General features: G+C 39.4%; 2 protein-coding genes across 4 annotated transcripts in view; one reads left to right on the top strand and one right to left on the bottom strand.

The window, feature by feature from the left end:
* cers1 (ceramide synthase 1) overlaps positions 1-3,417 on the top strand; it is a 9,635-nt gene extending 6,218 nt beyond the window's left edge. The window contains exons 2-7 of the mRNA XM_057325004.1: positions 572-731; positions 1,083-1,263; positions 2,176-2,337; positions 2,432-2,579; positions 2,966-3,075; positions 3,304-3,417. Coding sequence (XP_057180987.1) covers positions 572-731; positions 1,083-1,263; positions 2,176-2,337; positions 2,432-2,579; positions 2,966-3,075; positions 3,304-3,343 — 801 coding nt within the window. The 3' untranslated portion in view covers positions 3,344-3,417. The remainder of the gene's footprint in view (positions 1-571; positions 732-1,082; positions 1,264-2,175; positions 2,338-2,431; positions 2,580-2,965; positions 3,076-3,303) is intronic.
* A 1,303-nt stretch (positions 3,418-4,720) lies between these two features.
* ncln (nicalin) lies at positions 4,721-12,446 on the bottom strand. Of its 3 annotated transcripts, XR_008962011.1 has the most exons (16): positions 12,160-12,446; positions 11,310-11,500; positions 11,092-11,236; positions 10,907-11,001; positions 10,237-10,317; positions 10,055-10,158; positions 9,894-9,982; positions 9,673-9,812; positions 9,334-9,557; positions 9,141-9,228; positions 8,672-8,710; positions 8,425-8,588; positions 8,277-8,330; positions 6,381-6,459; positions 6,167-6,302; positions 4,721-4,836 (listed from the first exon to the last, which is right to left on the bottom strand). XR_008962011.1 is itself a non-coding variant. In XM_057324986.1 (15 exons), the coding sequence occupies exons 1-15, from the start codon at positions 12,320-12,322 to the stop codon at positions 6,240-6,242; spliced, it is 1,674 nt and encodes a 557-aa protein (XP_057180969.1). In that variant the 5' UTR covers positions 12,323-12,446; the 3' UTR covers positions 5,375-6,239. The 3 variants fall into 3 exon arrangements, 2 of the variants coding, with proteins under 2 accessions (XP_057180969.1, XP_057180968.1); XM_057324986.1 differs by lacking the exon at positions 4,721-4,836 and having other exon boundaries at positions 5,375-6,302; positions 9,379-9,557; XM_057324985.1 differs by lacking the exon at positions 4,721-4,836 and having other exon boundaries at positions 5,376-6,302.
* Between the last annotated feature and the right edge of the window lie 4,382 nt (positions 12,447-16,828).

Here is a 16,828-nt window from a genome sequence, read left to right as displayed (position 1 = left end):
AAACTCTAGATAGACACACAACAAACCACACACTCTCGCACTCTCTTTACACCAAACTCAGAATACACCACACACACACACCACATTCTCTTAACACAAACTCGATAGACCACACACACACACACAATTCTCTTACAGAAACTCAGATAGACACACGCACTTCACCACACATCACACAGACTCTCTCTTACACAAACTCAGATAGACACACACTCTCTCTTTACAGACCAACCACAAGCCTGCTATGAATTAATGCTCTGATGTTATTTCAAACAAAAAGTTACGTTCTGCTATTTAAAGTTTAATTTAACTAGAAACTAATTCATCTAATCTGAGTGGCTGTGCCAAGTTTCATCTCATAGCCGCAGCTCCGGGACAGGAGTGAAGATCAGGTGACAGCGAGTGAAGCTGCTACTCGAGAAGAGATAAATGATTAAGATTTAATCGCCTCTTCTGTTACAGAGAAGATGAAGCGTTCATTTATTTAACTCGTCCTGCAAAGTTTAAGCCAAAACACATTTGTGTTTGTTACTGAGTAAAGCATTTCTAATTCTTTCCTCTTGATCCACAGCCTTTTGGACGATGGTGTCGCCTCCATCCCAAAGACGTCTTGAAGATGCCCGAGAGCGCTTGGAAGCTGGTCTTCTACACCATGTCGTGGTCATACAGCACTCATCTTCTGTTTTTCACAAACTATTCCTTCTTCCAAAATCCTCCTTCGGTATTTAACAGTAAGTTTTATTGCCGACACATCAACCCTAAGTATCGGGTCGCACCTAAAAATGTCTGAACGTCGTTGCTTAAGATAACAAAATTTTAAGCAAAGTGACACCTGCAAACAAATGATGCTTCTCATAACCAACAACATTTTTAAGCAAGTTAGTCAAAGTAAGTTTGCTTTGCTTGCAAATGTGTTTGGACCTAGCGATGACGTTCACACGCTGAAGATGTCCAGATATTTTTGGAGTGCATGAATGAGAAGAGGACAGTCGGTCGGTGGTTATATAAAGCAGAGGGTCAATGATGTTCTTTTTCTGGCGGTGGAGTTCATCTCAAGGTTCGTGTTGTTCCTCTCTGTTTAGGTTGGAGAAGCGGGATGGAGGTCCCCACGGACATCTCTATAGCCTATCTGATCCAGGGAAGCTTCTACGGTCACTCCATATACTCCACCGTCTACATGGACACGTGGAGAAAAGACTCGCTGGTCATGGTGGGGCATCACTTCATAACTCTCGCCCTCATCACCTTCTCATATGCCTTCAGGTCGGGTTTTTGTTCAAAGTAAAACTATTGGGCTGTTAAAATGGATTTTTCATGGATAACGGTGTTAAGAAGTTGAGAGATAATAATGCTTAAGATGTTGTTGAAATTAGCTATGCTAAAGGTCGCTTGATGTTTTTATGATTTAATTTTGTGTAATTTATTTTTTCTTGTTAATTGTAGTTTTGTTCTGTGCTTTAGCCACATTTATTTTTTTATTATTCGTTTTTTTATTTAATTTTTAGCGTGTATTTTATTTTCATTTTTAGTTTAGTTTTTATTTATTTTCATTTAATAACTGTGTTCTAATCATAATAATGCCCCGTTTTAAACTTTTTTATTACTAAGGCTTTTATAGACGGTTTCAAAGTGACAACATAAACAAACGTTACTGCACATTCGCGCGTTCGTTGACTGCTGTTAATTTTCGGTACACATCCGCAAATAATAGAGTAGATTATTTCTGATAACAATCAAAAGAAACCGAGAAGAACCGTCACTTGGCTAAACTTGTCTCTCCAATATTTGAATCTAGACGTTCGTTGACTATACCAAGCTCAACCGCTAGATGTCAATGTACCATACGGTTTCTTTAAATGCGACAAACTACAGGACCCATTCAACAAATTGTTTATTTAATAAAATTAACATACAACAAAATTCAACAAAGCGTTTATTTAAAACATTTATTATACAATAAAATAATAATATAAATTAAGTAAAAAAATAAAAATATATATTATTACTGTTATATTATTTGACCGGAAGTTAACTGCAGTCCTGGCGCGAGTCCGATGAAACGGTCTATAAAATAATATTTATGACTATATTTTTTTATTTTATTGACCAAAAATGTCTTAATGGTTTCGAATTTAGTTCATATTAATTAACCTGGTCTGACTGTATCCTCCTCAGATATCACAACATTGGCGTTCTGGTGCTATTTCTGCACGATATCAATGATATTCAGTTGGAGTTCACCAAAGTCAACGTCTACTTCAAGACCCGGGGCGGGAAAGAGCACTTTATCAACGACGTCCTGTCCAACATTGGTGTTGTTAGCTTTAGCATCACCTGGTGAGGTTCACACGCACGTTTTAGCTTTCCACCGGTTTTCATCTAGATCTAATGAGGAATTCCAATTGATTGTAATTTGATGTGATTATTTCAGGTTTTGGTTTCGTTTATACTGGTTCCCTCTGAAGGTGTTGTGGGCCTCCTGCGTCACCAGCATCCAGACGGTTCCCAACATTCCCTTCTACTTCTTCTTCAACACCCTGCTGTTCATCCTCCTCCTCATGAACATCTACTGGTTCCTGGTGAGAACCGCTGCTCTTTAAACAGTGTGCGGTGGTGAATGGGTTAACGTTCAGGTCTGGCCGGAGACCAATGTGTGCTTAACCAAAGCAAAACATCTAAAGGTTCTATTATAAACTCGAATGATAAAACTGTCGGATCAACAGCTTTTGTGACAGTATTCATTACAGACCAGAGATGATGGATCCCGGTAACTTTGCACGTCATTAAATGTGAAAACACAACCTTTGGGTTAAAGGCCACCTTGATTCAGATTGTATCTCCAAAATTAAAAGTGTAGTTGTTGAAATCCATGAAAAGTATGGAGGGGTAAAATAATCTGGATTTGGGTAAATTTGATGAGAATTGTTTTGTTCAAATCTGTTGTTTTGCATGTTACCTTTTGCAGTTTATCGTGCTGTTCGTGGTGAAGGTCCTGACGGGACAGATGAAGGGTGTGAATGATGTCCGGGAGTATGAGGATGGAGACGACGCTGATGATCAAACCTCTGCTGATGGGTAGGTAGAAACGCGCTCCTGTGAAAAGCGTCCGGATGTTCAGGGGAAGTGGTTTCGTTGAGTAGTGCATGTCATGCCTTCTAAGCACATGGTGAAAGGGCTTTTCCAACATCTTTATGGTTTACGAGATGTGATTACAGTGCCGCCGAATGTCCTTATCTCTGTGACCTTGAAGTGATATCAGAGCATATCACACGTGTCCTGATATCCTCTGTTATTTCCCTTCAGGAAACAAGTGAAAAACGGCATCGCCAAGAAGCATCAATAACGTCTCGCCGCTGCCTCCTGCAGGCAGACGCCGGCGATTACAGGACACTCGTGTGACCCCAGCTGGATTTTGACCTCAGACTGCCTAGGTGCTCCAACATTCATGCAGAGAATCAAGAGATTTGTTTGTGTAAATCAATGTTATTTTAAATGTTTAGCACTGTGAATGTTTTTCTCTTTTTTTGGTGGTGTTTGTGTTATTGCTTTGACAATGTTGAAAGATGACGCGTGCAAACAGTGGTCACACCCCCAAACTCACCTCATTGGTTGAGCCAATGTTGCTTTTAGGTTTTCTTACAGAAACAGGGCAGTGTCTGGGCATATTAATCTGGGATGAAGTATATTAACATCAAATAATGATGCGCTTTAGGTTAATGTTGAACAAATGAGCTTTCATTGATAGAGTAATGGGTTATTAAAGGGACAGTACGCCCAAAAATAAAAATTCTGTCAGCATTGATTCACTCTCATGTGGTTGTAAATCTGACTCTTTGTTCTGTGAAACACAAAAGAAGATATTTTGAGAAATGGCTTTGTGTTCATTCAGTGGGGGTCAATGTTGTTTGGTTATCAACGTTTTTCAAAATATCTTCTTTTGTGTTCTGCAGAAGAAAGTCATACAGGTTTGAAATGATATGAGGGTGAATAAATAATGACAGAATTTTCATTTTTGGGTGAACTATCCCTCAGATCTGACCGTGACCATAATTGACATTTCACAGACAAATCCATGTGCATTTGAGAATAGCACAGCACACAATAACCAGGTTTTGTGGTCTTCGTGTGGGACCACCGCTTGTGCTGTTTCCATGTGTTTATTTCGATTCCAGAAGTGAAGGCAGTGTAAAGGGACGGGTTTGATCCGACAGCCCGTCAATCAAACCTGCGTTTTTACAGTATTACCGTGTTTGAATGTACACGATTTAAAAGGGAACAACTTTCGCTGTGTGAACTGCATTAACCGTAACACTCTTTCGTTCCTTCTGTAGAAATGGTGATGTTTGTTTTTTTCGTTATCTGCCTAACAGTTCTAGCTGTTGAATTCCTAAAATCATTCACAGAAATAATGTGGTTATAAGAAATAAAAACGGAGGACAATCCGTTATCATGAAGAAATGTTTTTTACTGTCTACATGAAAGAATTTAGTCTTAAGTATTTATGCAAATGCACGACATTTGAGTACTTTGAAAACCGCTGTATGAAGAAATCTTACTACACAAGACAAATGATACTAATAATGTCTGTTATATCTTATATCGATCACTCCGAAGCGAGTGCAGTGTGTACTTGAAGTGTTTGATTTGCCTAGTCGGATCAAATCGGATGCGATCGTGTCTTCCATGAGGCAAGCTAGTCATTTGCGATATTTATGTTGTGGTTTCATTGATTTCATTTGTATGTTTATTTAAGTAAACGTCTACAGTGGTACTGTTGAAAGAGTGTAGACAGGTCATCTCAGGTCTCAATTCTTGTCGCCCAGCTTTGTCAAATCACTGGAAAGAACAAAAAAAGGTTAGACATTATTAAACACGTCCTTGATTATTTATGTTTAAAACCTGTACGTTTTAATGTTTTGAATTGAGAACATTCTTTTGACGGTATGTTAACGCTCTTTTAAAAGTGCCAAAAATGAAACCGTCCGTGAGTGTGACGACAAAGCAACTTCGGGTCTGAGATGTCCAGAGAAAGCGCTTTGGGTATATTCTTATAAATCTGGACTTATTCCAATGCTATTAAATTGAAATTGCTCTGTAATTTCGTACTATTATTATTTCTATCGTTCTGTATGAAATATTGAACGAGATTAGGACTGGGGATTTATACAAATGACTAACATGAACAAAGTTGATGCTTGTTTTAGACTTCTCTCGGACCATGTAGTCATTGAATGATTTGCTTTACATAACTTCATCTGACAGCGTGTCAGTTCTATAATGGAGTAATTTGTATTCCACTTGAATTAGTGAAGCAGTTTTCTTGCCATTTAATAAAATCGGTTGAAAAGAAAAGAACTGTGATATTTATTTCAACAAATGCCTTTATTTACTTCGTCCTCTCTAAGAATCAAGTTTGTACCCCTGGTTTGTGAAGTTAAATCAGTGAGAAAAGATTTTAAATCAGTGCACGTTGAAGCTCAGTCGCTTCCATAAATAACAGAGTAAGTTGTACCATACAGCTTCCTGATATATGGTAAAATCTTACAGAAATCATAGTTACGTAAAATAACATGAATGAACAAATAGTCGACATCATTCTCTCCAAAAGAATCTGGGTACAGACCACAAATGTTCCAAAAGTCGTTCCAACCATCATGTAAAAAGAAACGTAAATAGCAGATTTCCACGTACGAACGCTTCAACTTCGAACCAGCAAAGGTTTGGCCCACCTTGAAGTAGCTGCCAGTGACGAAAACCTCATGAGGGCTTTCAGAAAACACTGCTTACAAATCTGGTGAATGACTGAAGAAACGTAACGCTTTAAGATGCAAGCGTGCAGAATCTGAAATTATGGATTGTCTCTTAAACGATGCGGGACATTGTGGGAACGAGGCAATGTTGAAACTGGGAAGACTGGGAACGTTAGTGATGGTGTAGCGATTAAAAAAACACTTGTCATATCAAATCAAACGTCCTTCTCGAAAGCTAAATCAAACGCTTACAAACGCAAAAAAAAGGCGTGATATGAACGTTAGCCGAGCGTTAAATTTCTCGCAAATGATAACAAGTCCGTGAGTCGGTTTTTAATGTTTTCGTTGAACATTCAGTCACACAACAATACGAGCTGTTCTGTGCATCTGTCACTCGCAGACTAGTTCCCACTCACGATCAAATGAAAATGAGGTCCACAGAGAGAAAAAAAGCACTCTTGGCACTCGCGGAGAAGACGAGTCTGTGGTTTAGTGCTGCTTGACACGAGGAGCCGTAACTCTGCGCAGGAAACCGTACAGAAGTCCGAAATTCTACAGGAACAGGAAAGACGTTTTATAGCACGTGCATATTTATGGAAAACCACTGAATGCGGGTAAGGTTTCTCTCACCTGTATGACCAAATACAGCACGCCAAGATAAGATGCAATACAGAGAGCCAGCAGCAGGTCGAAGACGGCTGGTTTTACCCTAATAGGAAAAAATATTGAATTTATTACATAAAGTTTAATTCACCGTCATTGACAGACTTTTTTATACCAGTGACGGAAAAATCTGAAGGCCGTCCGTCATTTTGACGGATTACAATGAGGGCAGTTTGTAATTCCCCTTTATGTCGAGTTGGTAGCATCCAATAATTTCCTTTCATCAGAACGTGATCATAAGCAGCCGGAGGTACCCCTGTCCTGAACGCCATTGTGAAGGGACGCATGTTTCCCATTCATTACTCATAAACGCCTCGTCCATTCAGGAAACCCCACGTGGGATCAGCGGAGACTCGCAGGCGGTGCGTGTGTATAAACAAGACATCCGTCTAATTTGTTTCACCAAAGAACTGAAAAGCTTTTTACACTTCTTATAATAACAAAGTGATCTCTAACGTTGTTTGTGGCGAGTTACTTGCAAATGAATGATTACGAAACAGCGTTTACAAGCACCTGTCATTGTTACTGACTGGACATATGAACATAAACATTTGTCTTTAATTATTGTTTTATGTCTGACAACAGAAACATTACATATCGTCGCTGTCGGGCGGAATCCTCGTATCTCCAAAACCATTATTTTTCAGGAAATTAAAAAAACTGCATATTGTTTGAGTTATTAAACATTGTGTCGTTAAAGTTGGTATTATACCTTATATTGCTATCATATACTGTTGTGTACCAACATTAACACAACATTTCCCCAAAACCATGTTTAATCGGAGATACAAGGTTTATAACTTGGGAGCAGGGAGATACGAGATTGCGCCGTCATTGATAAGAATGGTACGGACACAGACGTCGCTGCTGCCAGCAGTGTTCATCAAAGTCTGCGGTCGCGTTAAGCCTTTTGACAACAGACGAGGCTTTAAAAGCTAATGAAAGCTAATGATTGTGGTTACATACATCTTCCTAAACTCTATTTTAAACGTTATAGAGCTATGAGTGATGCAATACCAAAATAAAACGTTAAACAGGCTGTCTAATATAGGCGGAAATTAATCTGCACGCAAATAAAGTCAGCGGTCGCGTTGAGCCTCTTGATAAGAGAAAAGGCTTCAATAGTTAACCAAAGCTAACGACTGTGGTTACATACATCTTCCTAAACTCTACTTTAAAGGTTTAAGAACTATAAGTGATGTAATACAAAAAACGATGAGCTGACTAGGCTGTCTAATAGGCGGAAATTAGCCTAATCTGCTCGCAAATTTACCTTCGTGGCTCACGAAGGGCTTCCTTCTGCACCGAAGCATTACAGCTATCGATTTTTAACAAAACAGACCTACTCAAATGTATCTAACCTAACTATTTTCACTCGTTATTGTCTAAAAAACTTTCAATCAGGAGACGTAATGCCAAGAGGCTCCCGCGGAGTGAAGAAGAGGTGGAGTTACGAGACTTCTCAGACAGTTGAAGTGTCCAATGGAGTTAAGAGATTTGCTCTCAAGCTATTTTCAACACTTTAGATTGGTTAATAATTTGTAAAAATAACAGACCCACATGGGGACTGACCAATAGCATCGATTTGTGAAAAATTGACCAAATTTGGACATAGGAGGTTCCCGCCCGACAGCGACGATATGTAAATGACTTCAGCTTTATTGGGTATTCAGTTGTATTAAAATACAGTATGTTCAGGGAGTAAACGCATGTACGTCGCAATGACGTCACAAACATGCTAATTAGCACGTAATATCACCTTGCACCATAGTGACGGGTAAAAATAGATTATGACAGATTATTTGTAAAAAAGTCAACCTCTGGTTTAATTACAAACAGATCAGATCCCTGAGACGTTCTTACCTGTAAGCATTCATGGTCTGCTTCAGTTGATCATAAAAAACAAATTCTGGGTCTCTGTTGAGAAAAATGTTGAAAAATTATCATTACGTTCATGCATCTGGTCGACACTTCAGCTACATGAACATGAAACATTTAGAGCTGAACGTACCTCTTATCGGCTTTGACAAGATGCCTCTTGACATCTTTAAGATAGCGGTTCATGTAATACTCCAGTGTGTTCACGATGCTGCTGTCTTTGTCCAGAAGCTGTGCGGCTCTCGGCTGTGCCGTCAACCAATCCACCAGTGACGTCAGCTGCTCCTCCTGTACCTGCTGTGGACGGAGACGAACCACAATCAACATAAAAATTCTGTTTTTACAAATCACAAAACATCCTCCGACGTTCTCCAACTCACCATCTGTTCGGTGAAGATCTCCAGGTCTCCACTGGCACCCTGGGTGAAATAACAACCCATGTTACTCTATTGAAAGACACATTCTGATCTTTGTTAAAACAAACAGACATTACTACATTTGAAAAAAAGTTGTGCAATTCCAGCATTATGGATGTGACATTCTGTGTTACGGACGTGACATAAAAATACCTAGAGAATGTATTTGTTGCCAATACATTGAACCATTTGTTTGTATTTTACTAAACCCTTGTTGATAGGGTCTAAACATCAGAATTTTCTATTTTAAAAAAGGGAAATAAACATGTGTTATGGATGTGACAAAACAAGGACAAGGTTTTTGGGAGACGACAAACTTTGTAGGATTTCTGTGAATTAAAATGCACAAACCTAAAAAAATCATGCACTAAAAATAAAACAAAATGCTTTAAAAACTTGAAAAGAGACCAACACTTTTTTCATATTAAGGTACCTTCTCCGTCAGGTTGTATATCACCCTCGCCAGAGTTTCCGCGATTGCTTTAGTGTTACGAATGAGTTTCTTCAAATCCACGTGAGGCCTACATAAGAAACAGAACCGATATCGTCAACAAAAGTGATCACAAATCGGCTGCGAGGGAACTAAGTTGCAATGTCGGGGTGAGAGAGCACCAATCATCACCCACCCGGTGGTGACCTCTCCCGTCCCCTCCAGAGAGGGCGACACTGACCGCATGTCCATGATGGAGTGGCGCTCTGGGCTGCGGTGACTGTCGAGGTGCGACAGGGTGAAGGCCGGCAGGCGACGGATGCCGAACCGCTCGTGCTCCCAGGCCAAAGTGTCGTCGGCCAGGTTGATCTTCTTGTGGACCATGGAGAACTTCAGGTCGGGGTGCTGGTTGGCAATCACCTGATGACAGAGATATCAGATATAAACTTCTAAAAGAGATTCTTTTTAAAAACCATTAAGGATGAACACATGACTGGCGTGTTAAGGATTTTTTATAAGCATGCTGATTTTGTACCGTCTCCAGTTCTGTAAGCAGGGTGTATTGCGGGCTTCCCTCTTTGGGTGGCTTCGACACATGAAGGTGAAGGTTATCGCTGTTACCCAAAGTGTCCAGACACAGAACGAACGCCACATTATCCTGGAGTAAACTGGAATCTAGAACACAAGGGCCAAGTCGGTCAAAGCCGTTCCAGCGAGACGTCCCTTTTCATGCGCTAAAATGATCTTCAAACACACCTGTGTGGTCCAAATTATCCTCCAGCCAGCGTTTGGTGCCCTGATAGTTAAATTTCCCCCCTCCAGACAAGAAAAACAGCAGGTTGTACCTATAAACGAGTCGTTTTAATGACACGCCACCAAAGCAAATCTTTGTAAGCGAGTGTAAATTCAAGTGTTACCCTGCGTGAGTTCTCTTGTAAGAGTACAGTCTGGAGAAAAGCCGAGCGAGCTCCAGGAGAACAGCCACACCGCTACCGTTCGAATCAGCGCCGTATGACAACCACTAAAGAACACAAACGCTCGATGAGCATTAACAACTCACAGGCAAACGAACGGCTATAAAGAAGAACGGGGTCCTTACCGGAGCCACTCCAAAAGAGTCATAGTGGGCGACCAGGACGATGGAGGGCAGTTCTTCTCCCCCGGATCCTGTTAGTCGTCCCTTAGCAAAATGGATGAGACAAAAATTGAGTTTTACCCGATTGGTTAGTCTGAACAAAGGTCAAAGTCTCCGGTCTTATCTCCGCTGAACTCTTTCATGAATTTCTTTGTACAAGGTTAAGACACAAGTGCCATTAGCCAAAACACACAGATATATGATGTAGCATTAGCCTTGAAGACAAATGCATCAATGACAACCTACGTAGGCACCATTTTAAGACATCACCGGTGGCAAAATGATTACGTTGGCATCTAAAACTGTGTAATGTATTCTTTACATAGACAGCAATCCCAGAATGCATTGCAACAAAAAAACAATGGTTTTTGTGGCGGTAATGTAATAAAAAATGGATACATTTGACTTACTATTCGCGTGTTACGATACGATGTAAGATACTTGTTTTTTATAGGCGTGTGGCAGCGGATGAACTTGCGTTTATTAAGTTATCCCTCTCAGCCGTTACACGCCAAATTGACACTAATCGTCGAGTAGCGACTTCCACGATTACAGGAAGCAAACACATCAATGCTATTTAGAGTTTCTAAATAAGCTTATAATAATGTTATAGAGCTAAGACGGGTTCACTCACCTCCAGACTGGTAATGGCCCAATCGCTCACGGCTTTACTCTGAGCGCCGCTGGTCACCATTTGAAAACCATTGGCCGTCGCCGTGTGAAGCAGCACTGTTTGAAAAAACAAACATTATCCATCTTTAAACAATATGTGCAGTTTATTACTAACACTGAAGAATGACGTTTTCTGTGGTCTGGTACCTTCTGCCGCTGATGAAGACCCCTGCCCAGAGGACGAGATCTGCGTCTGATGGTAGATAGACAGCAGCTCCTCGTCCTCAAGGGCGAAATACACCGGCACGGCCGTCTCCGTGGCCAGCAGCTCCGGCTCCAGCTCCATGAACTGCTGCAGTGGAGAAAAATGACCAACGTTCAGCCGTTGAATTCTGGGAAACACCGAAATTGTAATGAGGTCTTACCTGCACTATGTCCTGAGGCATAGTGGACATGTTCTGGGGCAGTATGATGACGACAGCACCCGCCGACTGTCGGAGGGCTTTCTGATACGTCTCGTACGAGAAATCAACCAGCCGCATCATCACGCATCGACGACTCAGCACGTCGGCCTCCACCGTACGAGCTTCCGAGTTTAAAATGGCGTTTCTGGAACCTGTGAACAAAAATCGACAGTTACGCAATATCTACAGCACATGAAGTAGAACTCATTTTTGGCATGTCACTGAATTGACTAAAGTACCTATTTCTGGCATGTGATCTGTTTTTTGTTCGCTGTTTAACTTATGAATATATCTATGTGAAATGACTCCCACAGTAACCTGAAACACCAGATCTGATTCATGGCATCTACTCGTGGAGAACTGGTGTGGTGTGATAACATATTGACCCTGACTTTGTCTGCTCTATCAACAACATCAAGACATAAACAAAAACCTCAAGGACAAGGTGTGAGTCAATGTGAGACAGGTGACTGTTGGGGGGTCGAACCCACAATCCTTCAGTTACCCATCCAGATCACCCATTGTACCTTTGTGTGCTTGAATCTACAAAACGTCGATTTTTACTCTATTATAACAGAAAGTCGAACTGAAATAACAGAAATAAACAAAACACAAGAGTAGTACCGAAGTAGACACATGGTAATACGACTGTAATTAATATATGATCCATGAAAGTACCTAAAACCGATTGGACTCTAATGGTTAGTGCGGTTTAGACTGATTAATAAACCACAAACATTAAACAAGAGTAGATAAGGTTAATATCATCAAGTTAACACACACATATTTAATGTGAATAACCGTGTTTTACCGTAGTTTTGTCCCTGCAGATCGTACTGCTGCATGCGGTACACACTGAATTCGTGAGCCGCGTCCGCGCGCAGCGGGCACATCAGCACCAAAAACAGCAGCAAACTGAGAGGAAACGAGCACTTCAACATGTTCTCCAACACCTCACTGGCCTCCTCGAACATACTGGAGCCGGTTCCGTAGATTCTGACCGAGAGAAATAAGGGAATGAATGACTGGTCGGGACCGCTCGAGCTGTCAGGCGCCGCGGGGTGAGTTTCAGTCAGGCGAAATCGCCGGACACCTACAACCCGCCTGCGCTGAAATTATACTAGCGGTTAATTCGCGTTGTTATTCATGTAATATCGCTTTAATTATAAACTGTTAAACACGTTATAGTTTTACATTTCATTTTAAATTTACGGGATCTCGTTCATTTGTCGGTATGATTTTATTTGTTGGTGAGGGTCCATCAGGAGAATTGGAAGGACTACCTCATCTGACCTTAAAGGTTTTTTAGGTTAATACATTTTAATTATTAAACTGTTTTATTATTGTTGTTGTTGTTTTCTATATTATAATTGAGTAGTTTTCATTTGATGAAAATAATTTTTATATTAGCATTTCATTGGTGATATAAACATCAATCCTACCTATGCACTGAATAGTAATTTATATAATATTAAAGTAAAATAATAATAATTAATAATAATAACAATTAATAATAATGAAATGTAATGTTAAATAAGTTAATGTTAGACGTATTTAACATTAAATTTGTAATAATACAGTGTGCATGGTTGACCACTAGAGTGCGATGTTTTCTGTCATTTAAAGTGGTCTTTATGTCAATTGGACTTAATTGACAACTGAACTTTTAAATAAGTTGAAATCTTTTCTTATTTTCTCATGACACACTTTCCTGCAACACTGCATCTATGCAGTTTCTCAGTAATCGCTTATGCTGATTTTCTGAAGAGATGACTGCTCAAAATGATATGACAAAATGGACACACATTTTCTACTTTTCACCTAATGGATTAAATGGATGGCCAGTACAGAAATGGAAGTGTTTTGTACAAACAAAAAGCACATGAAGCAGAATATTGAATGTAATTTAGTACAAAGTCAACCTGCTATAATGGCTGAGTAGCTTTGGAAGGCGATCGATCTCTAAGTGCTTTAAAGATGCTTTATAATATATAAATATTAAGGACAAATATTGTAATGGACAAGTTTTAATCAGACCTTGGTGATAATTAGAAACGCATGGAATATTTTATAGTTTCTTTTCAGGTTTTGGGTGGATTATATGGCAGGGCTTGTCCTTTTTTAACAGCCAAGAAGACTTCACTATAAAAGCACTCATTGTAGGTTTTGTTGTTTGGGTGTGTCTGCAGGCGTTAAATGGATCACACGTGCACTTGTTCTAGGCAATAAACATGTAAGTATAAACATAAACAGATATCGACAGAGCCAGCCAGTAATAGACAGTGTGTCCTGATGATGGTCTGGAGAAAGTGTATAGCCAGATCTAATGGAATGGGTGTGGGGGGGGGGGCGTCCATGAGGAGCCAACGTTCCCATTAAGTTGCATTAATGCATTCAAGTAGAGAGCTGCTCGGCTCATCTCTTTATATCCCGTTTCAGATGCTCTCCGGTTCTCTGGTGGCCATGCAGGGGTCGCACCTGATATCCAGAGTTTGGGCTCGGAATGAAAATGCCACTTTTGAAGTCTTGACCTGCATGCACTGAACATGTCCAACATCCTGCGTTCCTGTTCTGCCTCTTTAACCAGAGAGGCTCGCGCTGTCCATTAGCACGGCGTATCAGTTTCTTTGGGTCTAGAAGGTTGTCCTGAGTTCTTAATAGTTTCCTTTCCTCCATTATATACAAGGCATCGTGTTTGACATCTTACAAACCGCTGTTGTGGCTGCCTGGTTATTGTTCTCCTGAAAATCCCTTGAAATAGCTGTCCTTAAATTCAACCCAGAAATCAAAGCTAAGAGGTGCGTGTAATGTTCAATTTCATCCAACGGTCATGTCTTCCATGACCTCATTTAAAAGTGAACATGATGCTTTATTGTTGGATTGCTGTAATCGTGTGGCCAACAGAAGTTCTTGTTCTGTTAGAAACGTGACGCTTGCTTAGTAACCGTAGCTCTCGTGCGTCACAAAAACGCCATTATGTTTGGCATCATGGCTTTTTGATAAGGCAGTGAGCAGTGCACATCAAAACACATCGCAGAAAGCCGGAGGTATGCGTGTGGGCCTGACATTTCCTTCAATAATAACATCTTTTAATATTGTGCAATTAAACTCCCACATTGGTCTGTGCTGCTGAAAGAAAGCTTTTATTCTTAAAGAGCAGTTGCAGGATGTGATGTCTACGGGTCTGACGAAATTAAAGTATTTCAACATGACCAGCAGAAGATGCGCTATTAGAAAAATGTACATGCATGCTTCTTGCGTATGACAGATATCTTATTGTGTGGTGTTTAAAGGGAACAAGATATCATAAACAATGAGTAAGGGAATGACAAAGTACTTCTGCAAAACTGTGACAACCTGAACGTTATCAGTGCTTCACATATAATATTTCCAGACAGCATAAACATAATTATAGTTTAAATAACACTGATCTCATTTGGTTTATGTTTCATTGGGATGAAAGAAAACTAAGAACTGGAATGTATTTTACAAGTCCCCCGAGGCTGGATTCTTCTCTGCTGTTTATATTTGTAATTCAGCTCCTTTATGAATCATTCATAATGACAAGATGTAGATGAGACGCTAGTCCACAGTCTTCAAGGTCTACTTCTGTTCTCAGGGTAATTTCGGACGTTGAGCGATGTGTCTGCTTATAGTAGCTCAAAGATTTGTACACTTTGAAATAAATGCTTCTTCCTTAAGATGTGATGTGAGACAAAGCATTTGAGACGCCAGATACAACCAGAGGTAAATCTCCACTGTAAAAAACGTATTTTTACAGAATTTGTCTGTTATTATTTTACAGATTTTACAAAAACTGTAATAGTATATAATTTTAGAGTTTTTTACAGTTTTACCAAGTATTTTTATTTATAATCAAAAAATGACAAATTACAGAAAAAGATTGCAAATTTAAAAGAAAACTGTGGGTAAATGTCATATTTTACGGAGGAAAACTGTTATTTTACAGTGTATTTCTGGCACCCCACACTGTACAAAAACGGTAATATTACAGAATCTTACTATTATATTTTACAGAAATTTCCTGTATAAACAAAAACGGTACATTTTCTGTAAAAAAAAACCTGTAAAAGACTGTAAATTTAGCAGAAAACAGGGAAAATCTGTAATTTTACTGTTATTTTACATTTTTGGTTGCAGCTGATTTATGTTTTTTGCCCCATCTGCCAGATAAATTCATTTTTAATGGAATTGTTTTACAGTGATATTTTTGAAATACAGTAAAAAATGTAAAATGACAAGAAAAACAGGAAAAACTGTAATTTTGAGAAAACTGTTATTTTACAGTTTTTTGTACAGTTTTTTTACAGGTGGAAAATTCTATTTTTTACAGGATTTTTTTTACAGTGCAGCTTCCAAAATGTTTATGGTCAGAGACACAACTGACAAAACTTCAAATTAACAGCAGACAAGGTGAGAGAACAATTGGTTTTGGCACTACTAAAGTTTTTGCTCAATAGGTTTTTGACAGAGCTTCTTATTCTTCATTCATTTGAAACAGATTTTGTTCTTCCTTTAGCTCCAGGGCAAGAGTTCATTAAAATGACCACCAGATCCTAGTTAGTGGCCATGAGGTCTGGACTACCTGAGGATTTGGAAACATCGGGAAGTGTTTGTACATCGCTGATGCCCTGTCAGTGATCCAGGCACAAATCTGGAAGGCTCTGTACAGGAAATGAAGAAACCACAAAGCCACCAGTGATGAAACGGCTCGGTAGCCTCGATTGCCACCCATGTTTACAAACAGAACATTTGGTGCTTATATTAGGCAAGTCTGATCTGAAACATTTACTGTAGTTTCAAGTGCTCACAAGCTTGGATTTGATGCAGTTCTCAGTTGTGTTTCATTTAGTTTCATTCAATTTCGAAATAAAGAGAAACAAATGAGACAATTGTTAAGAGTATGGAGGTGTAAATGAATGTAGAAAGATCTGGATTTGGGTAAATTTGATGAGAAATGTTTGAGTTCATATAGAGACCTTCAATAATATTGACTTTTAATTGCAGACTCAGTTTGAGACATTGTTGACATCTCTTCTAAAACTCTAATGGAGACATTTGTGACATTTCTGACTGTTTTTCTCAGGAGAAATATCTGAGACACATTACATTTACATTTATGCATTTGGCAGACGTTTTATCCAAAGCGACTTACATTGCATTATACTATACATTTGTTTCTAAGTATGTGCAATCCCTGGGAAAGTTTCCATTTACTCTCCATTTGTTCTCATTGATGTCTAGGAAGAATAATTAAAATATTAAAGAGATCTCGCCCGGGTAAAAAGTCCATCTCTGGACTTCAGCTGCTTCTAGAGAATAATGAGATTGCACAGAGGCTGTTCTTAAAATATGCATTTTATGGGAACAGACGGTTACTCATCTTGTGCTTAGATTTAAAAATCCTAAAAAATAAAGGGACAAAATCTCAGAGTTCAATTAGATCTCATAAGTTATGA

The sequence above is a fragment of the Triplophysa rosa genome, linkage group LG25, assembly GCF_024868665.1.
Source record: "Triplophysa rosa linkage group LG25, Trosa_1v2, whole genome shotgun sequence".
NCBI classification, from domain to species: Eukaryota; Metazoa; Chordata; class Actinopteri; order Cypriniformes; family Nemacheilidae; genus Triplophysa; species Triplophysa rosa.
This window is presented reverse-complemented; position numbering and strand designations above follow the sequence as displayed.

Bases quoted from the DNA above. Each gene is read 5' to 3' on its own strand.
- ncln (XM_057324985.1), bottom strand. From the start codon at position 12,322: ATGTTCGAGGAGGCCAGTGAGGTGTTGGAGAACATGTTGAAGTGCTCG. The intron at 11,002-11,091 runs GTACCAGACCAC...TTTTTCAAACAG, and splicing joins GTCTTCATCAGCGGCAGAAG to TGCTGCTTCACACGGCGACG. The intron at 6,303-6,380 runs GTGAGAGAAACC...CTGTTCCTGTAG, and splicing joins TGCTGTATTTGGTCATACAG to AATTTCGGACTTCTGTACGG.